The sequence below is a fragment of the Anser anser genome (assembly GCF_964211835.1).
Source record: "Anser anser genome assembly, chromosome: 1".
NCBI classification, from domain to species: Eukaryota; Metazoa; Chordata; class Aves; order Anseriformes; family Anatidae; genus Anser; species Anser anser.
The window spans coordinates 131,228,948-131,255,555 of record NC_139720.1 but is presented as its reverse complement, the minus strand read 5'-3'; the positions used below and the strand labels follow the sequence as shown (position 1 = coordinate 131,255,555).

The 26,608-nt window shown below is 39.7% G+C and overlaps 1 protein-coding gene and 1 long non-coding RNA gene across 15 annotated transcripts in view; one reads left to right on the top strand and one right to left on the bottom strand.

Moving 5' to 3' along the window:
- Nucleotides 1–10,564, bottom strand: part of LOC310895920 — a 136,422-nt gene extending 125,858 nt beyond the window's left edge. For all 4 annotated transcript variants that reach the window (XR_014581051.1, XR_014581052.1, XR_014581053.1 and 1 more), the window contains exon 1: nucleotides 9,087–10,564. This is a non-coding gene — a long non-coding RNA (uncharacterized lncRNA). The remainder of the gene's footprint in view (nucleotides 1–9,086) is intronic.
- Nucleotides 1,328–23,065, top strand: TCEANC (transcription elongation factor A N-terminal and central domain containing). Of its 11 annotated transcripts, none has more exons than XM_083827577.1 (4): nucleotides 8,405–8,936; nucleotides 12,170–12,281; nucleotides 17,816–18,002; nucleotides 20,951–23,065. In XM_083827577.1, the coding sequence occupies exons 3-4, from the start codon at nucleotides 17,981–17,983 to the stop codon at nucleotides 22,039–22,041; spliced, it is 1,113 nt and encodes a 370-aa protein (XP_083683703.1). In that variant the 5' UTR covers nucleotides 8,405–8,936; nucleotides 12,170–12,281; nucleotides 17,816–17,980; the 3' UTR covers nucleotides 22,042–23,065. The 11 variants fall into 11 exon arrangements, with proteins under 11 accessions (XP_083683705.1, XP_083683709.1, XP_083683703.1 ...); XM_083827584.1 differs by lacking the exon at nucleotides 17,816–18,002 and adding an exon at nucleotides 16,484–16,575; XM_083827583.1 differs by lacking the exons at nucleotides 8,405–8,936; nucleotides 17,816–18,002 and adding an exon at nucleotides 1,330–8,376.
- Nucleotides 23,066–26,608: the final 3,543 nt, after the last annotated feature.

Below are 26,608 nucleotides of genomic sequence, written 5' to 3'. Positions count from 1 at the left end.
TGCCCCTGCTCCCCGTGGGGTCCCTCCCACGGGATGCCGTCCTGCCCGAACTGAGCCTGCGGGGGCTGCCCACAGGCAGCAGCTCTTCAGGAACTGCTCCCACACGGCTCCGTACCACGGGGTCCATCCATCCCCCAGAAGCAAACCGCTCCAGCACGGGTCCCCCATGGGGGGGCTCCTGCGTGGGCTCCTCTCCACAGGCTGCAGCATGGAGATCTGCTCCACCATGGTACACCATGTGCTGCAGGGGAACTTCTGCTGTGTGCCTGGAGCACCTCCTGCCCTCCTTCTGCACCAACCTTGGGGTCTGCAGGGCTGTTTCTCACTCCTCACTTTTTTTTTTTCCCCTTCCTTAACTCTGCTCTCCCAGAGGCCCACCCGGTGTCGCTCCCTGGCTCAGCTCTGGCCAGCGGCGGGTCCCTTTTGGAGCCGGCTGGAGCTGGCTCTGGTTTGACATGGGGCAGCTGCTGGGCTCTGCTCACAGAGGCCACCCCTGCAGCACCCTGCCCACCTCTGAGTCTTGCCACATAAGCTCAATACAGCTACCCTTACTGAACACTGAGAAAATGAAAGATCTGTTTCACATAACAGTTAAAGGGCATATTATGCCCACTGTCATTAATGCCTCAAAAGGTTCTTGCAAGTGATATATTTGAAATATGTATTTAGAGCAAAGTCTAACTAAAAAATAAATAAATAAATAAGGTGCAGGTAGGCATTTCTTATATGTGCAGTTATTTGCCATGGAAAGATGTTTTCATCCTCTGTAATTATCAAGGGTTAAATACTGCATGCGTAAGGCGCAATATCTACAGACTATTTGCTCAATACACAAAGGATAGAGAGCAAACACAATGAACATGGTGTGATATGGAGCCAGATGTGCCAATATTTATTTGCTGTTGGTCAAATTATAGCCCACCATGAATCATGACTACAGCAATCGCCTCAGCAATAGCATTCCATCCAAAAGACAAGATAAAAAGAAACAATTTTGCTTTTCATGAAACGAGCAAGAAAGTGATTTGCACTGATGCATAAAGACTGCAATAACTGCTGTAAAGCCTTCTGTAGTAGACAGAGAAGTTTTTTGTCATTTGTTTGCGATGGCTTATCAGGCTCAAGATAGCTTGCATTACAACAGATCAAAATAATTCTAGCACAAAATCCAAAGAGCAAAACTGAAACCTCTTTTATATATTAAATTTGAAGATGGCTTCTGCAGAAGCAACAAAATACATTATGTATAGATGTTCATATAAATCGCATTAGCACACCAACAAATTAGTGTTGTTTGCACCATTCACTCAAAAGACCCAACTGCTCAGGGCAAAAGTTCCACGTTTCTCCTTCAGCTGCAAACAGTTAAAGGGCATATTATGCCCACAGTCATTAATGCTTCAAAAGGTTCTTGACAGTTTTCTGTTACTGTAAAATGTGAAATCCATTATCTGCTTGATTGTTCTAGACAGCGATGAAACTGCACTGGGACCATTTGAAACTATTAAAAGTATACTATGATCAAGTGGTTTGAACTTTGATGGTGAAATTTGCAGCTCTTAAAGCTGATAATAAACTTTGGAGACAGTACTCTGCTTTCAAGTTGGTGGAAAAAAAAAAAAAGAGCTTCTAGCTAATTATGCAAATCTATACTACATCCCTCAAAAAGTACCCTACGGATGTGATCATTTAAAGGTTGTATAACAAAAGGTTTCAATCACTTTTCTTCAACTGCCAAAAGAATTAAAGGAGATATTTCATTTTGTCAACCTTGAATACATGGAAGTGCTGAGGCATGTTCCTGGAAGATGATTATCTTATAACCTGCAATTGAAAAGAACTTAAAACGTTTTCCAGCTATTAGATGTTATTTTTATACATTAAATAAGGATTCCCCACTGCAATTTTTAAGGATCATATAGATGAAGATAATGGAGAGATGCTCTCAGAGACTGATTGCCACTCATATCCACTTCATAACTGCTATAATGTTTTAGGATAGAATCATAAACCTGCATGTACTAGAAGCACTGGAATTCATGAAATATATTCATGCAAAGATACATAACAAGAAAGTATTGGTGATAATTTATTTGGTCATATGTGCACTGTTACATAAAAGCTTATCATGACAATAGATTTTTGATGGAAAAGATTTATTAACCTCAAAATACCTGACTTCACAGTTTGATTTCAACAAAGTTAGACATTGTCTCTCCAACCCTCCCCTTCCAAGTCCCAACTCCTCCACAAGTGAATATTACAGAACTGTTGAAAGAACAGATTGTTAATTTTTTATTTGGGGAATATTAGTCTTTAGTGATTCAGTAAAGAGTTACTAGGTTTTAGAAGGTTCTTTTATTACTATTATTATTATTAATTAAAATTAAAATTTAAATTTAATTTTTACTTATATTTTAATAGGATATAACCTAGTGCTCTGTTTGAAAATCCTTGTTCTCTCAATTTCTTATAATTGCTGTAACATATTATGCCAATTTCTCTCAAATGCACACCTGAGAAGAACAGGCTCCTTAGATGTGAGCTCACAAGGCCTCAAGCTGCGCCAGGGGAGGTTCAGGTTGGAAATGAGGAGACATTTCTTCTCAGAAAGAGCAGTCAGGCATTGGGACGGGTTGCCCAGGGAGGTGGTGGAGTCACCGTCCCTGGGGGTGTTCAAGGGAAGGTTGGACGTGGCGCTTAGGGACTTGGTTAATGGATCTTGGAGGTCTTTTCCAACCTTAATGATTCTGTGATTCTATGAAATCATTTGAATAGTCATCAAGATTAAAGCTCAGGTCCTCAGATTAAAGCTAACCTTAAACCCACATTTAAAGTGTTTTATTAACTCATTTTAAAATCAAACTATAAGACCTGACTGGGTAGGTCAACAACCCCTGGTCTCAAACAACAAATTCATATTTGACTAACCAACATAAGAATGGTTATTTGTGGATGTATAGCAGAAAAGAAGATGCAGAGAGAGGGAACTGTTTATCTCAAGTTATCTCAGGTTAAGTCCTCTGAGCTGTACTTACCTGGGCAAGTTACTTAGATGGCTTCGTAACACTCCACTAAGCTCAGGAACTATGTATTGACAAGACGCATAGTTTTTGTATAAGCCTAGTACTTGCGATACAATTCTACTTGGAAATCATAAGGATTAAAAGAACAGTAAGATCAATGATTGTTTAAAACAGCCCTCACAATATTTTTTATTGAATCCTATTTGGTGGCCGTTCATCAGCTTTCTGGTAGCAATACACTAAAGATATGCTCTTCACAGTGTCTGGGGCACATGGAAATAAACAGCATGAACAGCCATGAATGGGAGAGGTGAGCTGTGTTACTGCCAAGCTCATTCACCACCCAGTCCTGAAGGTTTTACCTAATCATGCATAAGCAGCAGCGATTCAAAGCCAGGCTAAATAAGTTCATGACCTGATCCATTCCTACCCACCAACCCCACCCCCTAAAAAAAAAACAGAAAGAGATCCTTGAAAGGAATAAACATCCAAGACTTCTTTCTTTGTGTGAACGAACATGCTTCAAACGCTGTCTGCGTGGAGGGGGGAACTCTCACAAAATGAAACCTATTGGAGAACTAAAGTATTGCCCATTTCTTGGATTTTCAGTCTATGAACATGGAATGTTTGTAGGATTCCCTGAAGAAACCTTGAACTGAAGAAAGTACTTTGGGAAGAATTACAGCACTGGACCGTGAAACAAATGCCACAACATGAACTTCTCTTTCTGTGGGCCATTTTCTATTTCTTTCAAAGTTTGCTAGATCTGAGCAACTCTCTTAGGATTCTTGTATCACATCATTAACAACAAAACTTTACAATGTCTTGGAGCATAGGAATTGGATCCCTTTCATGGAGCAACTGGAAAATGTGTTCCAGGATTACGTTTAGTTGATGAGCATTTGCCCATCAGGCCAAACTAGAATGATTATGAAGTAAAAAACAAACAAACAAAATCCATACAGTGTGGAAGTTTTACCCTCAGAACCAATTGTTTCATGCTGCAGATCTAGTTCCGCTGCACCATACGTTGCTTGCTAATTTAGACATGGCCTAAGGTGGATACAATCATTTTAAGCTGTTGAATGCAAGAGTAAAAGAAGCATCTTATGTAACATGAAAAATGGCTTATGGTTCCAGGAACGGGGTAGTAAGCACACCTGATTTTGTAGGACATCAATGATGTTAGGTATGAAATATTTGTAAATATGGTAGTAAGGCTGTTTAAACACTGAGAGTGTTTTTTGTTTAAGATGCAAGTAAACAGATGGTTTTCTTAGGCAGTGGGAGAGTCTGAGTCTTCTTTCTCACCTCTTTATCACCTAGTTATTCATTTCCTTCTATACCCTCACTATTGCACCAATCTGACAGTTTGTCAGGCCACACTGAAAAACTGCATCGCTGAAGTGATCCGATTTAGAAACAAAACAAAATTAAAATGGTTGGCAAACTCCTGCATTTTGGAGAATAGGAGCTGGGACAGAGGCACGAGAACTGAAGCTTCGTAAGTCGACTTCCCCATTGGAGAGAAAATGCAGTGAAGCTCTATGCTTAGCCACTTCTGAGCTTAAACTGTGTTCTTCAGGAAGCTTGCAAAGTTAATCTTAAATAGGATTATGACTTCAGTGATATTACAAAGTCAAAATACTGTTTGTGTATGTTAAGCACTAGAAATTATACCAGGTAAGATGTAAAGCATGCGTCTAAAATACTGCTTAGGAACTGTTCAGTTTTTTTTGAGTATATTTGAGGTTCTTTTTATAAAGGAAAGGATCTCTTTTCCACTGAAAATAACTTTGCTACATCTTATTTTCTTTGCTTTCACTAGGACAAAAAGATTATGAATACAGTAACACATTGTTAGGACTTGATGAAATCAGTATGTGATGTTAATAATACAGGAAGTATTACATTAAACCATGCAGTATTGCTTGTAATAACGTTCATAATTTTCACGTGACTGTTTAAAAGGAGAAACAGTTAACCAAATGTTAACAACAATTAGGCCAACCTTCATCTCGGTCTTTAAACAGCTAAGGAATCTCTTACAAGCAAATTGTTACCTGTGTGTCTACTGAGACTTCAGAGCCGTTATGTTATATACCAGTTTGGAGGACAAATTAGGACTTTGACTGAGTGGCTTGCATGGCAAAATATTCACTAAACACTTAAAAAAACTGAGTAGGAGTAAGGTATACTACAAAGCACACCTTCCTCAGCCATCACCAGATACTGTTTTGTGCAATTAACATGTCATAGGAACAAGGATCCACAACACCACAAGTACCTTTTTGCTCTCATCCTCATGCAGTCCCAGTGAGAATGATAAAATGTTCCCTATGAAATGTAAAGTAACATCACGTGCAAAATTTCAGTCACATCTCCTTCTCATCAAGTGAACTTTCTCATTAGTGTTCAGACACCATTTTCAACCACTGATATTGTATGTGGGATTGTCATATCTGCTGGTGAACAATGAAGGCTTACCCTAAACTAACAGGGATCCCTCTTAATCGGTCAGTGCCTTTACTAGTCATATTTGGCTTCCTAGATTTCCAGGAATAATTTGATCTAATTCTTCCTAGTCAGGAAACAGAAAAATAAACATAATATTTCAGAGTCTGTGCCATAATTCTGAACAAATTCATTTTATTCAGTCATGCTAATAAAGATTTTCTGAATTGTTGCCACCTCTCATTTGTTTTTTACAGTCATATTATCATGGAGATTTAATACAAAAGTATCCTGTGGCCAATTCAGTGCTTTGCAAACCTATAAAATGCTGTATGAAGCATGAATTAAATATATATGTTTCTCTACACGCTTAATAGTATTTTTAGTAGTGATATTTGTAATTCTGCCTTTCTTTGATTTTCATTCAGGAAGCAAGAGCATTTTTTATCATTTAGCACAGCTTTGGTGTTTAAGCTTCCTACCGAAGACAGGGAGACAAATTCTGTTCTCAGCCATGTTTATGTAAATCTATTATTCATCTGATTTTCATACTGACACTTTGATCTATACTGTTTAGCAAGAGCAGAACTTGAGTTTGCCTCCCCCACTAGAAACATTTCTAGCAAGTGACCATTTACCAGTTCCCTTTTAGGTTTTCAAGAAGGATGTAATTTCCCTGATTCCACTTCATTAGAAACAGCTGCTGCTATTACCTGTGCACAAGGTTTCAGAAAGTTTAAACCACAGCTTCAGTGCTTGTGTCTAGAGATTTTACAGGAAATGGCTATCCATCAGTCCTTCCCACCAAAACATGTTTTCTCTGAGCTATTCTGAAGAGGCAATTGTTACAACTCCAAGAACGGACAATAAAAAGTACAGACTAAAGCTTATCCCTTTGAAAAACAATTGGAAGAATGAAGACTTTAAGAGAACTCATAAATATTTTGTTTTAAATAGTTACATTACATATATTTGGTGAATGGGAGTACAACTCTGCAATAATTCATTGCTAATACCTTATCAATACACATCTTCAAAACTGGTAGAAGAAAGCTTTTTATTTCATGAAGAGAAACTTTATTATCATTGTTCTGATTTCAGCAATGGCAATCTCTTTCACAGGTATGGGTCTAAGTTAATAGACAAAGTAATTATTCTGGCAATTTTGCCATTTTCCTGCCTGATGGCATGCCTGAAGTGTTCACATGTTCTTATGCTAATGACTTTTATGTAGATCACATGCAGAAAATGGAAAATGATCGTTCATTTAAAATCAGTAATGATAAATTATTATAATATGTCCAAAATGATGTGTTATATCACTATGGGACTATATGATAAAGTTCTAAATTACATGATAAAACATCAGGTATTGTTACTCCTGATACAATTAAATATGTGTGTGTGCATGTATATAAATTAATTGTATAGAGTAAATATCACCCATCTATTTTGTTTTGATTTTTTTTCTTCAAACAGAACCATTGTCGTGGAAAAAATCTTTTTTTAGGGAATCTTATTTGAAACATCCTATTCTGTGCAAGAATCTCATGATGAACATTGTTCTACCAACATTTTTCCAACTATTTCCATGCATATTTTACAATTTATCAGCTGGCAGAGTATCTCACCCTGTTGAATAGAAGCCTGCATTTTTAGAGAAGTAGATACTTATTACAGCGAACACTGAAGTCTCAAGGAACACAAGCTGTTACAGTAGCACTGATTTTATCCTGGAAAACCATGCAAACACTAAGATGTGCACATATATCATTACATGTATACACATATATATCATGTTTATCACATTTTTGTTTTACTTCAGGAGTAATTGAGAAAGCATTGTTGTCTCTTTTATAAATGGGAAACTGGAACAATGATTCCTCATTCATTAGACCAAAGATGGTTTAATTGATAAGGGAAGTAAGGAAAGTAAGAAGAAGGAAAGTAAGGAACCTGCCTCAAAAGAGAGGCTTCAACCATCCCTGCTCCAAGGAGGGCTAATCACAAGGAGTGAGCCGTGCTCCTTCTTGTGTCTACTCTGCCAAGGGAGCTCAGCACCAGCTCTTCAACGCCATGTTATCAGTTTCCAATCCTTCATCTCCTCTTGTTCCATAAAACTATGGATTCTTTGGGATAGGCTTTGTCCCATGCTTTGTTGTATGAGTCACAAAGACGTGGCAAAAAGGAAGTCCTACCTCATCTGCAATCACCAGTTGTCCATAATAACGTGGAACAGGGCTGACCATTGCACCCTGTATTCAATCACTTCCAAATTCATTAGCTTGACACAAATACATTGTGAGTTAAGTATTAAAGGAAATTAGCAACCATTTAGGATTCTTCACTTAACAGTGTATAATGCAACTGCTGCAGCACCACCGACTAAAAGTTTGATAGCATGCAATAGAGAATATTGATCCCTGTCTCGTTCCAATAATTTAATAAATTGCTTATATGATTTTTTACAGTCTATACATCAATACAAGGGCTTTTTTTTTTTTTTGTGGTAAGTCCTGGTGATGTTCATTATGTGAAAATGAGGAAAAGGGGTGTACCTGCCCTACGGCACATTTATGCTGATCGTATTTGATAACTTGAGGCAGGAGCCTTTACTGACAGCAGAGGGCAACATAGGCCTCATCAGTGAATAAAACCAAAAGCATTTCCTTAAAAATCACAGGTTTTCTGCTGTAATTGAGAACAACATTTGCTGCAGAGACGACCAGAAATATTAACCTTTCACAAACACATTTTAAATGCTCTGTGTAAAATGCATATGAAAGCGCTGCGGTTTTTTATTTAAAACACGTTTGCTTTGGCTGCGACACACCAACTCTTGGACGTTTACTGCTTAATTTGGTATATGCAACGCAGCTACCCGTTACCCCGTGAAGTAAGTTTTATAACCCCGTTTTTATCTCTTTTTCTCCCGGGGGCCGGCACAGGACCTCACCCCCCGCCCGCTCGCTAAGATGGCGGAGGCGCGGCGCAGGAAGCCGGAGGGCGCCGCCATGTTGCGGAGCGGCGCGGAGGTAACGGCGCCGGCAGCGGTGCAGGGGTCGGGGCCGGTGGCTCTCTGTGTTCCCCCGGAGCAGCCTCCGCCTCCCGCGGCGGTGCCGGGCAGACGTTTCGGGGAGACGTTTCCCCCGTGAGGTCGGGGGAAGGGGTGAGCCCCAGCGGGAGCAGGCGGCGGGGGGGTCCCGCAGCGCCCTGAAATGGCGCCGCAGGGCGGGCGGGATGGGGTAACCGCGTCCCCCTGCCGCTGCCACCGCCCCCGGGGGACACAAAGCGGCTCCTTCGGGCTGGGTCCGCTCTGCTCCTTAATGCCGGTGCCCTTTGGGGCCCGTGTGTTCGGTGAGGTGGCGGCGTTACGGGCCCCAGAGGCCGAAGGGGAGGGAGTGGAGGACGGCGACTGAGCAGGGAGCAACACAGCAGTGTGCAGGCTAAAGTGAGGTGGGCGTGAGGAGCAGGCGTGAGGGGGTGGTATTTGAATTGGAATAAAAACTAAAAAAACGTAGTTAGTGTACCCCTGGGAGTACTAAGCGGTATTTAGGAGCATAGTTACAGTTGGAAGTGGGCCACCTGTTTTATGGGAGTACTTACAGGCCTTGTGGTTTCAGTCCCATGGCTTATGCTGGTGCGTGGTGGCCAGGTTACGGTGATGGTAGCTGGCCACTGGCATCCTTAGAGCGACTCCAAACCTTCTTGTATAAGCTGTCATCAGCTGTTGACTTCTGCATCTGGCAAATGTCTCAGCTGGTTTCATAAAAATGCGTAAGGCTGGCGTGCTTCTCTCAGCTGTTGTAGGTCTCCTACTGATTTATATCATATCACAGAATCATCTAGGTTGGAAGAGACCTCCAAGATCACCGAGTCCAACCTCTGACCTAACACTAACAAGTCCTCCACTAAACCATATCACTAAGGGCTACATCTAAACGTCTTTTAAAGACCTCCAGGGATGGTGACTCAACCACCTCCCTGGGCAGCCCATTCCAATGCCTAACAACCCTTTCAGTAAAGAAGTTCTTCCTAATATCCAACCTAAACCTCAGCTTTCACAGCTGCAATTCTTAACGTAGAAGAACCTGAACAGAGAAATCACAGGATGGATATCAGTATTGGTAGTGGCATGTGTGCCATTTTTTAGGTATTTGCTCCATCTATTTCCATGCAGCGTTTTACTAGAGATGAGTCAAATGTCAGCATAAATTGAGAAAGGAATTAGAGAGTTCACCCTGCTCAATGTAGTATTGTTTTTAATAATTAAATACATAAAAATCTATTTCATTTCAAAGGTATTTCAGAACTTATTTCAGTCAGTGCTTGTCAAGTGTCCTGATCAAGATTCTCAAATGTTTAGACTTTATTACATATTTCAGCAGAAAGAATTTTGCTAGATGCTGTAATATTGTAGAAATACCGTTTGTTAATAACATTTTTTTTCTTTTCTGTAAAACAATCAGGAACATATTCCTTTGGATGTAGAAAAGTACATTTTTTTTAAAAGGAAAAAATTAGATCATTTTTGAGTGGAAAACCTGTAAAAGAATGATAAAGCGATGTCTAATGGAATTATGTCCTTAACAACTGAATAAGAAATGGAAGTAGTATCAAGCTGAGCCTTAACAAGAAACTGAACGTTAAAGCCAATAAAAAGTCTGTGCTTATCTGATAAATGATCAAAAAATGCAGTCATTCACAAAAGAGCATAAAACAGATTTTTATTACTTACATGTCCCATTTTTATACTAATTTATCGGTACATTTTGCCATAAAAAGACAATGCAGACTGAACATCTACTTTTGCTTGTACTGTGCTAGAATTGAAGTCCTTGCTAGCTCTGTGATTAAGAATAATCTTAAAGCTTTTTTGGCAAGGAAATGCATATTCTAGAGAAAGAATTGGTTGTTCTTTCCAAAAACTATTCATATTTTGTTTCTAAAGTATTAAATGAACAAATGTACTTTGCTTAGATAGGTTTTGTGGTAAGTACATTTTTTACTTGTTTATTTAGGCTCCTATCTGCAAGCCAGTGTGTTTTGTTGGACACCTCTGCCAATGCAGAAGCTTACCAAAAGGTGGGGAAGCTTTGCTTAGATTGAGGCTATTGAGGTTTAAAATCTGTGGGTCTGTAAGAGGATAACAACAGTATTTCTGAAGACCAAAAAAGAAGTAGATGAACGAGATGTTAGATGAGGTGTGCCAGATCTAAACCTGCAGCTCACAACCAGTTCTTTACTTCACTAGAAGGCTTTAAAAAATCACAACTGATGCTACCAAAGCAAGAGGACAAGAAATTCAAAAGGGAGTTAGAAAGTGGTGAAGGAAAGCTGTGCTACTGGGCAGGAACGTGAGAGTTAATATTACTGTCATCATTATAGGTGAACAGGGAAAGCATTGTCAGTCTTTAGGAGTTCTACAGAATGCTCAAAACTTTAATTTCGTCAAGTAGTGATTCATGGAGCCATATTGTACATGGTAGTGTTGTCTTTCTGTAAAAAAACAAACAAAAACAAACACATAAACTAGTCATTCTTGCTGTGAAGGAAAGATATGGCCACTAGAGGCTTACAGACTCTAAATAAATAAATAAATAATGCAGGATAGGCCCACCTCAGTGTGTTGGGGATTTTGAATTATGATTTTCTAGTGTTTGGAGGACAGCATTGTGAATGTGTCTTCTACACAGGCATGAAATGGAGGGAGTAGTCCAGATGTCTGATACAATCCCAAAGGTGGCAGGAGGGAGAGAGCTTCATGAACTGGAACTGTTAGCATTACCTATATGGACAATCAGGCGATGCAGTCAATGTGTTTTGAAGAAAACAATTTCCTTTTGGAAGATGTTGCAGCCTTGCTGGAATTGTTCTGCTGGTTTGCTGTCCAAAGTGATTAGAATTTGGATATGATTGCTTGCATCCATCCAGATGAATAGTTTAGGAGATGAATGGTGTTTAATTAAATTAGATAGTTAATAAACTATGTCACTAAGCTGCTTCAGTTATGTTGGTGTTTCCTGGTACATTTCTTAAGTGAAGGAAAAAAAGCTTGCAGCATCCTCTTGCTGTGGGAAAATGGCGAAATATAATTCTTCATGTTTTCTTACAAATTTTATAGTAATGATAAATTCTTTTTATTTTAAAGTCTGTTACTGTTGGAAAAACAATGTTAGGAAATGAAGCAATCATTTCACGAAGTGCAAGTAAATAATTTCAAACAGTGAAGGTTTGGTTGGGTACTAACACAGGTGACGTTATAAGCAAGGTATAGGCATTTTCTTCTTGTCCCATGGTAAGCTTTGCTCTTTAGAATAGAGTTGTGTTATGAAGATGCCAAATGTAACAATCTTGTTCTTTGTTTTTTTGTTTTTTTTTTGGCATGATAAGATGATAAACTATACTCTCTAGGTTGTGAGAGACTGTTAATTTCTTATTGTATGATTTGTAAAAAAAAAAAAAAAGTGTGTAGCCCTTCAAAAAGCCTAAGCCCTTTGCTAATCTTTGCTTTAGTAGGTTAATTAACACAAAACACATATGTCATAATCTGTGTCCCTAGGTAGCATTAATTCACGTTTGAATCATCTGCTTAAATTTCATTCAGCACTTTTCTTTTCCTATGTATATTTGTCACTTTGAACAAAATAGTAGTTCATATATTGAAAATATACCCCGTGTGTCTGCAGCCTGACTTTTGAGCTGCTGGAAGCGCCAGCGGAGGAGAGAATCAGCGCTCCTGTCCAGTGAACGCAGCAAGGACCTCGTACAGGCAAGAGGTGGAAAGGGACCAAGAAAAAGGTATTCCTCTGCCAGTGCTTTGTTGTAAACACTTGGAAAAAACAGACAGCCCCTGGAAAATTGGCGTGAACTTGTATCCAAATCTGAGAGTGTAATTTATAATAAAATTAGTTAAGTCTGAAAAATCATGTGACTGTAAATGAGGGAAACCACGTGTCTCTTTATGTGAAGTGGTGCCAGTCTTAAAGCAAAAGGAAGCTCGTGTTGTTTGCACGTAATTTCAATTGAAGTAATTAATGACGAATCTGTCTGAGGTATACAAACATTCTGTTGTTGCCCTAGTGACTCATAATGCTTTAGAATACCTTCTGAATCTGTATAGCTGTCCTATTGTGAAGATTAGCTGCTACCTCCACTTGGTACTGAATTCTGTCATTTTTTGACTCCTTAGGAGTATTTTATTAAAAGGATCGACCATATCAACAGAAATTAAGATTTTTGGATCAGTGGAATAATAAGTTACCTGTAACATTTAGCACAGCAGCATCTCTATTAGGGTGTGTGCTTGCATGGCAGCATCAGCTGGAACTCCCAGAACACAAAAGAGCTGTAGCTGTTTAATTCATGAATTAAATTCCAGCTGGTTTTTGCCTGTGAGAAGAGTCACAGTTGTTATTCATCGGGTATAGCTGTAGTATTCTAAGTCTTTTTCTGAGCTCCAGCTTATATACATACATACTGAGGTTGATCAAAGCTAGTGGCTAAGCAGTTTGAGGGCTACAGCTTTTCCTTTCTCATTAAATCCATGCATGTTTGTTTGATCTTATCAGAAAAACGTGCTGATGACTCTCTTTTGTCCCTGAGGCTTGGTAACTTCATTATGCAGTCTATTGATTTTTTTTTAATTATTATTTTAAGGAAATAAAATTCTATTTTAGTTAAAATTGAGGGGTTCTAGGAGAAACAACTGCAGATTGGGATCAAAAAATTGCTTTTTAAGAGGCTGCTTTGTGCATCCTCACGTAAATACAGTGTGCTCTGCCCTTTCTCCCTGCAATCTCCCTCTCTTGGGAGGAAAGCCTGAGAGAATGGGTCCAGTGGGCAAAATAGAAGGTAGACACAGGTTATAGCTCCAGACCAGTTAAGAGCGCTGTTGTTCAGTCACTGGTGTAGATGATGCAGAACAAAACTACTGCTCTATCAGACTACTTTTTATTATTCACATGCTCTTATACCAGCTGATGTCCTGGAAAATGTATTGAAATCATGTTTTACATAGTATTTTTACTTAATTTTCTCTTCCATTTTTTCCTCACTGTGGTTCTACTCCATGTGCAAATGAAGTAGAGATTTTGGGGGAATGATTTTGCAGTAGTTCTGAGCTCATGTACTCCATTTCTTCTAGACCAGTGACCAAAAGGTGGCTGTCTTAGTCAGTGAACTGTCGTTTATCGGATTGTCATGGACATCTGGCAATAGCACTGCTGTATTATCTCAATTATTATTGGATTAAGTCTGCTTTATTCATGTGGCTTTGCATTGGAGATGGATTTCTGTATAGTTCTTTATAGTCTTTAGGGGTGGGAGGCAGTCCTGCTGAGAGGCAGGAAGAGCTCTGATTTTTGCCAGGATGAAATAAAAGCCCCGGAAAATGATTTATTGGTGACATCTTTGATATCTGCTTTCCTGCTGTAGATGAGATGAAGGAATGTTTTGGGGGCTGGGGGCTGGCTCTGAGATTTCTCTGGTTTCCTCTTAGGCTCCAAGTTTAAAATAGCATTTGATCATTTTCATTGTTTATACAGAATTTAGGTTGCCCAAGGCAAAAAATGTGGTTCCAGGACTGTGCTATGCACCGTCTCCACTGTAACATTGACCACGTCTTTTTGCAGAAAATTAGTTACACTGTTAGGAGTACTTGGCTGCTTCTGATCTTTATCTTGGCTGTGATCCTGATTTTCTTCCAATCGCATAGAATTCCTCTGGGGAAGAATCATCTACATCTCGGGTTGGGGTGAGGGAGAAGAGGACTGGTGCTGAGCCTACTTTGTGCTTCCAGGATGCTCATTACATTATGTGGATGCCTTTGGGGTTTGTCTTAGTGCAGCCAATTCCTGCTGGTAAACCAAAGCGAAGTAGGCGACGCATTTCAAACCTGAGGTAGCCTGTTTTTTCTTTTCCCTTGGAAGCAGACTGACTTGAAAGGTCTTTATTGATCACTGTCATTTGTTCCTGTATACACAAGTGACTCATTATGCCATGCAGTCAGTGTGAGAGGTCCTAATGATTTGGCAAGTATCTCATCAGCACAGTATTACAGAGTCTAATTGTAAACACGAGCCAATCTCTACCTTGTTCAATAGACACTTGAAATTCAAACAGATGTTCTCATGCTTTGCTAAAGTTAGGCAGGATGGGAAATGCCTTGTGTAGCTGTCGGAGAGACGGGCATGTTTATTTTGTACAGTACAAAATTGCAATGTTAGCACTCAGACTTTCGTTCTTGCATCTCTGCAATAACAAAAAATCACGATGCATTTTGTGACACCAGGAAAAAAACGTTGTTGTCTGCTCACCTTTTTCTTGGATTTCTTACCTCTTGGTACTAGGAAGACAGCAGAACACTGACTATGTGATTCAGTTAACTTTACCAATGTTGGTTGAGCAGCATTTGCCAAATAGCATTAAATCAGGAAGGGAGTGGCCTATTTCCAAATTTTAAAAATGTTGAATGAAGGAGCATTGAATGAAAAATGAATGAGGGATGCACCTTTTCCATCCTGTGTCCTGACACCTTTGGACGTACATTTTTTTTGGCCAAATTTAGGCAAGTAGGTACCCTTGAAAATGTGAGGTTTCCTAAAGGTCATAAGGAAATAGTTTTCCCTTTTTCCTTACGGTCTGGATTTCCTCATTATGCGCATTTTCACAAGACTTCATGGGTTTGCTATACTGCAGCTCCCTCAAGTGGTGAAATATTTTCCCACTTCAAAATGCAGCTCACTTTCTGTGAAGCACTTGCTCTTTTCAGAAGGCATTGAGACTTTCTCCAACTTCGTCTTTATTCTGCCTGTTCTTTCCTCAGATGTAGAAAAATACGAACGGCTGTCAGGGCTGTGGGGTTATCAGCAAAGCAGAGCAGTGGGTGAAAGGGCTACGACAGTGCTCTTTGCTCGGCACCTGACCTGTTGAACCAGCTTGGGCGGGACATTTCGCTGTGTAAGCTTCAATTTTGTCATCTGCGAACTAGGGAGAATGATGAATATTTGTAGACGACCTAGAGTTGTTTTAAACGTTAATTCCTTATCTTTTTTTAAAATAACTCTTCTTTCAATCAATGCTTTTGTGTATCTGACACAGAAAACACCAATCCCTTGACAGCAGGCAGCAGCCTGTCTGCTGTCATTTGTTTGCTGTCATGCTACAGAACGTCAAAACCCTGTTACACAGCAGAAGCATCAGTGTTCAAGGAATAGGAGTGTGATCAGAAAGAACTCAGGCTTGTTCTGCTTTGGTTCATAGTGAATTTGTGCTACAAAATGCACTCTGGTATTACCCCTGCACCAGTAATTCTTTGTTTCTCCCTATAAGAACATGACAAGTAAGTTTTCTACAGTTGTCTGAGGGTATCCTGTTGTGCCTTGATTCTGTAAGTGGAAGAGGTCCTTGACATCCTGACTTAATGTGAAATGCTATGCAGGGTTCCCAGAGTGAAGGAAAAGTCCTACCTCATCCTTTGAAGGAAGCCTGAAGCTGTAAAACAACCTTATATGTTCTTTGTAAGATCAGGAATTTGTTTCATTTCCGATCCTGTTAAAATAATGCTCACCGTCAGTCTTAGTGATTAAAACTGATTAAAATCCAGTTGCTACTTGATTTAGAGCAACAAATACACAAACAGCATTTTTTTTCTCAACACACTGTCTTTTAATTTGGAAACAAAACTAAAATTTATGGTTGAGTAGATAAGGTAGTGTTTTATATGTACGTATTGCTTTTCATCCTGAAGTACTTTAAAGTCCTTTGCAAACTAGGTGTACACAGAAAAGCCAGTGCCATTCGAAGAATGTTTACCTCCCAGAAACCTCCTTATCATTTTTCATTAATAAATACACGTTTATTACTTAATGTTTTCCCTGCTGGCTGTTGCTTGGGTTTCTGTCAGTTGCCAATGAATATTCCACTCCATTGAAGTTGTTAATTACAGATTTCAATTCTGTTCTTGTCACATATTTTGATGACTTATTTTTTCTTTTATGTAGCTTTGCTGAATAGGGGAGTCATTCAGTTCTCTGCTATTTTTCATACGTGTTGAGGAAAGCATTTCCTCAGAAGTGATTGTTTTGACATAAATGTGAGTAGCCTATTAAGTAGTTGAATTTCCAAAATTAGTTCTTAATCATTCTTCATATTTTCATGTCCATTTACTATTTTCAGTTTAACTGCTGCTTACTTGAGTTTAATGTTGCATAAAGTTGAAAAAGTACACACATGACTACAAAGATCTTAAAATTTCTAAGAATTTAATTACTGCCATAGTGTGCATGCACAGAAAAAGTTCTAACATAGACTGTGTATACTACATTTAATCTAAATCAAAGCAACCTTTTGCATACCTATTAGAGGGTTAAAAAAAAAAAAAAAAAAAAACAAACCTGGTTGTCTTAGACTTGCCTATTAGAAAAAATTACATCTTACTGTGGGGTAATGAATTAGCATATGTCAGCTCCTTCTCAATAGCTGTATGTGTCCAATAAGTGTCAGGTAATTCAGTGTGATCGTGTGGCAGAAAGCTGAGCTCTTGCTGCACATGCCACTGTGTAGGCTGCATTTGCCTTCAGAGGTTTTGTGGCAGTCATCCCGTCTGAAAGTGACTGCCTGTGGTTGTAGAGCTGAAGGAAGCTTTTTCAGCCTTATAGCTTACCTATGTGCAGTCAGCCACAGAAGCGGGCATGTCTTCACCTCGCCACCCTGCTGGGCTGCCCAGGGTCAGGTGCATGACCCTGAGCGAAGACTACTACCAAAAAGCAGATGATACTGACCTCACGTGGCATTTCCTATATACAGATCCTCACCGTGCACTGTTAGAGAAGGAATTTTGTGAAGCATAGTTCTCAGTGAAAGGATGTCAAAATACCACACCTTTGTCACAGGGTAAAAGTGCATGCATGGAGAAATTATCAGCAGAGCACTTTGTGCGTAGCAATTTCTTTGCATGTTTGAAGCTGCTGATACAGTAAGTGGGAGGTAGGGAAGCTCTGCAGCACCACAGCTTTATATGACAGGCTTCTATCCATGTAGTTCTTCCTCACTGTAAATTCATGCCAGTGGAGTAAGACTGAAGATAAACCAAAACAAAAGGTATGGCATTTACTAACCTGCATGCTGTATACTTGATGTTGAGATTTTATGAGCCGTTTTGCATGTGGGTAAGTGTACATTATGGTATGTGTAGCATAATACAGTATGTATATTGATAAGTACAAGCACTGAAGAAGATTACATCTAAGGCACGTTAGAAGGAGCAGAGCTGAATCTAAGGCACAGGGCAGTCATGCTGGTTGTGTATACACGTGTCCCTGCCTCTGCCCTAGGTTGCATGAAAAACAGTATCTGCCAGCAGATTGTCATCTTCTAATGTCAGCTGCTTAGCGTTCGGAAGACAGGAGGGAGTTGTCCTGCTGTAATGATGGCCACCCTACAAGAAAACAACTCTTTGCACTCTCACAAGTTCTGTGTGGCTGGTCAGATGAGACAGGATGCAAGTGTTTGTGCTTTTCGGTATGGTAATGCATAGAGTTCAGTTAATGTATTTGAAAAATGTATCCTGTTTCTCTCTCTGTTTCTGAAACTACTTTAGCAAATCAGTTTCTGTTATAGCCATTATTGTGGTCTCACAGGACTTTAAAATGTCAGGTAAGAATGAGCTGTTTAAAGATGGGTTAAGTGAACACAGAGAGCGTTCACTGTGGAGGTCAGGTTGGTCTGTAGTTTGTGCTTATAGAAATACAATGAAGGTTTATGCTCTCTCTGTATCTCTCTCCTTTCCTTTTGTGGAGCTCCAAGGCCCTACCTAAAGCTTGAACGTATTTCTGGCACACATAGAACAAGTCAACTAGCCTGGTAGTCACTGAAAGCAGCAGGGCGTGCAAATTATCCACCCGCCTCTCTTGTCCCTCCTCTTCCCCCATTCTCAGGAGATTTCATCATGGAAACAGTGATGGTGCAAGAAATCTGCTTATGAGTTCCTTTGGACGTGCACATGTGTAGCTGGCCTCCTATCAGTCTCCAAATGCAAGTGGCCTTTTCTAGAGTAGAATCAGGACGTATTCAGCTGCAGCCAAAACATAGTTTCTGTGTATGGATTTAGTAGACTAAATCCTAAGTAAAGAGAATACATGCTCATAACACACCATTCAATTCTGTATTCTACATTTAATTCTCCTGTTCAGCAGACAGGAGAATAATGTCAGTATTTTGTTGTTATTGTTGTTGTTAATTTGCACACATCAACGCGCTAAGCATCTTTTATCAAATGGCTCTGTAAAAATAAAAGGAAATCTTTTTCAAGCCATGAGACCGCATTCTGAAATTTCCTTTTTCTTTAGCACCAGTCAGAGTACAGGGGAGCATGCTTTAATAGGGCTATTGCTGTAAGGCAACACATGTGTCAGGCATTTCTTAGCATGTGGAGGATGTGTCTTTAACTTTTAAGAATTTGCAAAAGTAGCAATTGTTTGTAGATGTCATTGTTTTCAGACTGGTTTGTAGGTGTCACTGTTCTTGAGCTGCCCGGCCTTGATCATCAAACTGTAACGTGATGACAGAGCTAGCAAGGGAAAGGGCAATGACGGGGACCTGTTAAAAGTTTACTAGTCTGGTTTGCCTCTCTGTTAGCAGCTGTAAAGAGAAGCTTTTGGAAGAAAGATAACACATGATCTCTTGCATAACAAGTGAAAGGTTGAGTTATTGCTGAGGCTCATGGGTCACGTAGGAACCAGACTGTGGTTTGGGGCTTAAGATCCATGGAGTTACGTCAGTCTCACTTGCTTAACCGTGCTGCAGAGTAGCCCCAAACCTTAGCTTGGTAGCTGCCAGTATAATGTGTTCAGCTTCTTACTGTTTGTTAAGTGAAGAAATTCCTCATATGGAGTTATGGTGATGCTTTGAAGTTCCTCAGAAGGCCTGAAAACTGCCATCTTATGTTTGCGTATAATTACTGCCTGTATCAATGATGCTCTGTTCTACAGGCTGAAACTTTTACATGATAGTGGCAACAACAGACAAATTTGTGAAAAGCATAGCTTTGCTCCACATGGCTTCCTACTCCAAATGGTTCTTCTAATGCCAACACCTATTCGATTGATTTCAACTAAACAAAAGCCATGAGGAACCAAATGGAAACATGCATGTTTTATTAAAAATGAAACAACAGATAGCCCAGCATCTCAGTGCTTATTATAATGATTTGTGGGAAAAAATGTTGCCAAATTAAGATGTAGATACAGGGATGACTGATTTAAAATAAGTAAAAAAAAAGGAAAAAAAAAGCAGTGCAGATTTTCTGGACTTGCCTTTTTCTGATATTCTGTATCATTGCAACTTGCGCTGAGTTTGTAGTCATGCTTGGAAACAGTGAAAAGTAGAAAAAGGTGTTTATATGCAGGTTCCCGAAAGTTGAGATGTATGTCAGCTTTTTCTGAGGAGAATTATTTTGCATATGCATTCTGGAAGGATGGCAGCAATCATCTCCCTTGGTGTGGGGTAAACTCTCAAGTCATTGCAACTTTCAGATTAAATTAGTGCAGCTTTTACTTACAAGTCTGCCCTTGGAGATTATCAGGAGGCTAGTACAGACTGTGTTCAGCAGTGTGAGGACATGATGTTGTTCAAATAGCTACAGCAAAAGGCCTCAGACATGATTTTTAATAGACCTAATTTTTAATAGACTTCAAATTTGTGTGATAGAAATGCAAACATTCTCCAAAATCAGCATTTTCACAAAATGCAGTTTGTTGACACCAATACTGTGAAAACCCTAATGGTATTTTTATTGTTTTATGTGTAAAGAGGGGGAGATACATTACCTATGAAGACTTCAGGGGGAGGTAACATTTTAAACATCAGCAAGCATTCGTCTGGTGCCTTTACTGAAAAATACTGAGTTTCAGAACTCACTGCTCCTTGGTAGTCCAGTGGTACTAGTCTGCTAATGCACAAAACACTGCAAAAGCCACCTGTAATCTCAAAAGTCAGGGTGGGCGCATAGTTACCTATCTCTGTAGCGGTTGCCAATCTCCTTGGGTACTTCTATTTTGGTGTACATATGTAGTTTGACAAACATTTTATTATGCTGGCAGTGTCTTGGTGTGATTTTTGGCAAAACACTTTGGTTTTTCCTTGAAAATTATTGTCATGCCCTACCTTTAAAACTACTAACTCTGCCTCATCAGAAGTCCCCGGTCTCTTCTTTCTGCCAGTATTTTCCTTGCATGTGTTAGACTTGCATGTCCGCGTGCGCTTTCCCAGGACCCAGCCTCCTCTGTGTTCTGCATTTGATCTGCTAACACCATTTCAAGGGAAAGTTGGCAAACACAATGATATTATGCAGATAAAATAGTGTCAGATAACATACAGGAAAAAAAAACACTTGTGAGAATATAGAGAAAATGATTTAATGTCATAACTACAGTAAATATGATTAAATATATATTTTTTTTGGCTTTCAGATTTAAAAATGTCTGACCAGAAAATTATTGTACACAGAGCCCATTGTATCGAAAAGCTACTCTCTGGAAACAATTTCCAAGATATTGAGGATCATCTTAAAGAGCTTGAAGATGTTGATATGACTATCGAATATCTTCAGGGGACAGAAGTTACCAAGGCTGTATACAGAGTACTCAAGAGCTGCCCTTCAGTAGAGTTGAAGAAGAAAGCAAAGCAGCTATTGTCGAAGTGGAAAGCACTTTACAAGAATAACTGTGTTCAGTCAGTGCAAGTTAAGAAGTCAGTTTCTGGGAATGTGAAAGAGGAACTTGAACATCTCGGTGTGACTCTTGGAGAACAGTTGCTGTCTGAAGGACCAAGTCAGCAGGAGGTGTTAGATTCTGCCCCTTCTCAAGTTTTGGTCCCATCACAATCTGTTAAAAATGTGGTATGCAGTCAGCCAGAAGGTAGCTTGGAACAGCTCTCCCCTTTTGAGGACCAGTGTATTGATAACAGAGATTCTAAACCTGTTGTTAATGAAGCAAGCTTGCAGCAGGATCACATGAGAGCTCTGAGGTGTAAATGTGCAGATCTTCTTTATAAAGCTATGAGTGATTCTGCCAAAGACAAAGAAGAAACTGATAAATGGCTAGAGCTATCTAAAGAAATCGAAGAACATATATTTGCTCTTCATTCTAAAAATGACAGGAAGTATAAAAATTGCATCAGAAGTAAAATCTCTAACCTGAAGAACCCTAAAAGTAGCCACTTAAAATGTAACCTTTTTTCAGGGACTTTGAGTCCAAAGGCTTTTGCCGAAATGACGGTGATGGAAATGGCCAGTGATGAACTGAAACAGCTCAGGGCCCTGTACACAGAGTCATCTGTGCAGGAACATCAGCTTCCACAAGTTATTAATGGTACTCAGACAAACAAAATAAAGTGTAGGCGCTGTGAAAAATTTGATTGTACCGTCACTATGATTGCCAGAGGAACTCTCTTTCTTCCAGGCTGGGTGCGAAACACAAATCCAGATGAACAAATGTTGACTTACGTTATTTGTAATGAATGTGGAGAACAATGGTATCACAGCAGATGGATTTGTTTGTAATGCTGTCCTGTCCTGTGGTGGTTTTACTCGGGTGGGCAGCTGAGTTTGTGGAGCAGGCCCCGGGCCAGAGCTGCAGCATGTGGAGAGGAGCCCACGCAGGAGCAGGTGACCTGGCAGGAGCTGCTGCCCATGGGGGACCCAGGTTGGAGCAGTTTGCTCCTGAGGGATGGACCCCGTGGTACGGACCCATATCTGGAGCAGTTCTTGAAGAGCTGCTGCCTGTGGGCAGCCCACGCCGGATCAGTTCAGCAAGGACTGCATCCCGTGGGAGGGACCCCACAGCACAGGGGACGAGAGTGACCGAGAAGGAGCAGTGGAGAAGAAGCGCTATAGACTGACCATAACCCCCATTCCCCCGATCCCCTGCACCGCTCGGGGGGAGGAGGTGGAAGAGGGCAGATGGGGGGGAAGGCGTTTCTGTTTTCTTTCCTTTGTTTCTCACTTCTCTAGCTTGTTACTAATTGGCAATAAATCTTACTATTATCTCCCTACTCTGAGTCTGTTTTGCCCGTTAAAATAATTGTTGATCACTGTCCTTATCTCAAACCTTGAGCTCCTTGTGTCGTATTTTCTCCCCCTTCCTCTTTGAGGAGGGGGAGTGAAAGAGCAGCCATGGTGGAACTCGGCTGCCCACCCGAGTAAATATCCCACATATCCCTCTTCAAGAAGTAGTTGAGAAATGTATATAAGAGAAGGCGTCTCTTGAAACTGTGTAATTTAAGATTCTATGTTGACACTGTGTAGTTGCAATTAAAAATTGCAAAAAAAGGTTTTATAAAAATTGCTAAGTTATTTTTGAAGATGATCTGAACAAATGTTTTTTTTATAAGTAGAAGTATGTAGTTTTGTATATGTAGAAGCATGTATTTTGGTGTGTTTAAAAAAATCTATTAAAATCTATTAAAAATGGTTAAAATGGTTAAAAATATTAAAATTAAAATAAATTAAAAATAATAAATTAATAAAATTAAATATTAATATTAATAAATATTAATATTAAAATCTATTAAAAATGGTAACTCTACAGCTAAGACTGGACTGTTCATTAGTAAGCCTATTAAAAATATTCCAAGTACTGCAGTTGTTCTTTCCCCAGGGTACTGTGTACTTGGAATTTTCATTACCTTTAGCTGGAATTCTTTCACAGAACATAAGTTTAGTTTACAGTAAACAGACTGTTTCCAAAGCTGCATTTCACGTACTTGTATGCAATGCAGAATGTTGAGCATGGATTCATTCCTTAATTAAATCACTTTTTGCAAGTGAATGTGAGATTATGAAGTTGTTTTGAGGAGTAACGTCCAAAAGGAAAAATAGTAATGAAAAATGGAGTATAAAAGAAGGCAGTTAGCAAATGAAAGCAAAAATGAACTTCCCTCTTAATCTTTCTATATCTACTGGGAGAGAGAGAAAAAAAGACTTGCCAGTCTATCCATCTGAAGCTCAGATTTTCAATGTAAGACTGCACGTGCGTTGTGGTTTAACCCTGGCAGGCAGCGAAGTACTGCATAGCCACTCACTCACCTTCCACCAGTGGGATGGGGGAAAAAAATCAGAAGGGCAAAAGTTAGAAAATTCATGGGTTGAGATAAAAAGTTTAATTAAAGAAAGTTTCTTTTCTGAACTTAGAGAACCACCCAAGTCCAGGTATCTTTCACAGCTGCGTATGGATCTGTAGAAGACTGTTTATACTGTGTGTCCCTATTTTGCTTATTTCATTATTTTTGAGTTACTGTAAATGTTTACATGTTAGAGGAAATGGGTCTTGCAGGGAATCCTAGTTTTCTGAACACATGAATGTGTCAAGACGTGGGCTAAGGAAACACAGTGAAGAATACGTCTGCCCTGTCTGGGAAATGAGGGTCTTGCAGCAGAGCAGTGTAACTGTTAGGAAACATAACCTTCATAATGAGTTTCCTTGTTGGGGTATGGTCTAGGGGTGAAATGGGTCGATAAATTGCCAATGTCATGGTTGAGGCACAAATGAAATTGTTTCATTTCACCCTATTGTATAAACACATCGAAACTGCGGAGTTGCCTGTAAGGGAGTTATCTTTTACAAAAGCACAGCAGGCATTCTGCAGTTCAAGACTAATCTCATCAGCTGAGCAGAGAAACCTACCGAGTAACTTGCCAGAGGAGCTAGGGACAGTTCCTGTGCCCATCTCTCCGTAAGGTGGCTGAGCCTTGTCAGCACTTCTGTGGAGCTTTCCAGCCTCATGACCTGTCAGAGAAAGGAGGTGGGGGCATGAGGTGAGAGAATAGCTGTTGGTGAATTAAAAGCCAGCCAGGGCCATAACCAAAAGAGAAAACGGGCTTTTATTTATATATGGTGAAAATGGTGTGCAACCTGATGTTAGAAGAGGTACTTAGAATTAATTGATTTAAAAAAATATTTTCCATTCTGTGAAATGAAGTGTTAATAGTTAACCTTCAGCAGTGTAATTTACTGTGGCATTACCTAGGTTTTATTATGTGAAAATGTGTGTTTTGGTGGGATTGAACAAATATTAAAGCATTAGACCAGGCCCTCAACATTCAAGTATGTAACCAATCTTATATCCGACTTTGCCAACACTTACACGAGCTGGAATTGATGATTATAAGTACTATTTTTTGGTTTCAGTAAAACTGTAGGCAAAGAAATACTCCAGTGGTTCTCAGTAAGCGCAGAGTTCTCTGCAGCTGCCCTGGAGTTCACAGTGCTGCTGAGCAGAGCTGGGCACCAGCACGGTGCTGTCCCAGAACCTGCTCCGGCAAGGGACTTGACTTTAGCCATGAGCAACGGACATGTGTAAGTAATTTCTGCCTGCAGGTGGTTTTGAAGCCATTCCAGTAATGTACAGCTCATCCGAGGCTTGCCCTAGGGAAGGGAAACGTTGCAAGGCCGGGACAGTCTTTTTGGCAGAACAAATTTCAGCAATAAAATAGTGTAGCCATCCTACTGACTACATTTGTTACTTAACGTGTAACATCATTTTCTTTTGAACTGCCCATCACTAAGTGTATAGTGCTAAGCTGTACACCCCAGCACAACTGGGACCTTCCTTCTCAGTAACAATTGAACCTGATAGCTGCTTTTAACTGGACTTGTTACAAACCTAGACATTAAGGTATGAAGAGTATATTTGTAAATTTTGTAAATGTCAGTAATTGTTATTAGAGTTTCTGTTCCTATTGGAAGAGCTGGAGTCCTTTGCTTTATTCAGGAGTTACCTACTCTGTTTAAGCTGCTAGCTCCCAGTCAACACACCTTAAAGCCAGGCACAAAATAAGCCAGGGACAAGGAAGAGATCTGGTACTACTGGCGGAAAGGAAAAGGAAGTATTGGGAGGCAGGGAGAGTGAATGGGGTCCACTGTTAAGTATGGGGTCCATTGTTAAGTATGCTTAGGACACATGTATAGGAAATGAGGCCTTGCTTGTTCCAGTGCTGCTGAAAAAAATTTGTCTAGGTTCAGTTTCACTTCATGCCTAGTTCAAGTTGATAAATGTGTGGCAAATTACCATTTAACAGTCGATGAAACTGAATATAAACAAATTATTTTATTACGTTCTTGATCATCTTACACATCTTATTTTCACCTAACACAGTTCATTACTACTTCAGCCATTTTTTCCATCTGCGATTGTATCTAACCCTCATGACTGGAAAGGTTTAGTAGAAAGCAAATGTCATGTGGTGTCATGTGCTGCTATATATTGGAGTAGTCTGCAGACGTGCAGTGTCAAATGTGAGAGAATCATTCGGGTAAGTGATGCAGACTTTGTTCTTATTTAAAAAAGGTGCGGTCTCAGTTTCACTATGCAAAGTACTGTTCCAGGCTGCAGTTTGTCAATAGGTTATGTTGTCCCTTCCTAGATTGTGTAACTGCGCAGGCTTAAAATGTTTGACTGGATAAGATTATATGCTTTGGCTCAAAATGGCTCTAAAAAGTCAACTTGCAATCACACAGCATGTGCACCGGCATGAGGGTCTAAGTTACTGAGCACAGGGAGTGTCAAGAGTCCCAAAACAAGACTAAGAAGAAAGCTTTGAAAAGTGAGATTATTTTGTGTTGTTGAAGCCTTCTCTTTTAAGTTTATTCCTGATGGAAAAAAATCTTTCAGCTTCTTAAAGCGGAGACTATTATTTTTGGTATGATGTTTGGCATATCCATGATGCGCCTCCACAAACAGGCATGACATCAGAGGGAATTCAAACAGGCAAACGTATGCTGAATAAGGCTGAAGTCTGTATTTATTTTCTATTTTTTTTCCAGAAAAACTGTAAATTCAGCTACTCCCTTTATCCCATAAATTAATAGTAACAATTAGTGTTAAAATGTAGATTGCACTCAAAGTTTAAGCAAGCTGTAGCTGCAAGACTTTTGTCTCTTAAGAAGGTGAGAGCTAAATTAACAGTGAAACTCAAACAAATTTTGATGTAAAAGCAAAAATATTATTGTGAAAAGTATTCTGCTAATAGGAGTTGATGAATGGGAATGAATAGCTGCGTTAATATTAATGACAATGCTTCTCCTGGTTCCTGAAGATAACGCTGCCGGGATCCACTTAACTTGGTCCTG

Excerpts from the sequence above, each read along its gene's own strand:
- TCEANC (XM_083827577.1), top strand. The coding sequence starts at position 17,981 with ATGCAAGTGTTTGTGCTTTTCG. Across the intron at positions 18,003-20,950 it reads GCAAGTGTTTGTGCTTTTCG|ATTTAAAAATGTCTGACCAG; the intron begins GTATGGTAATGC and ends TTTGGCTTTCAG.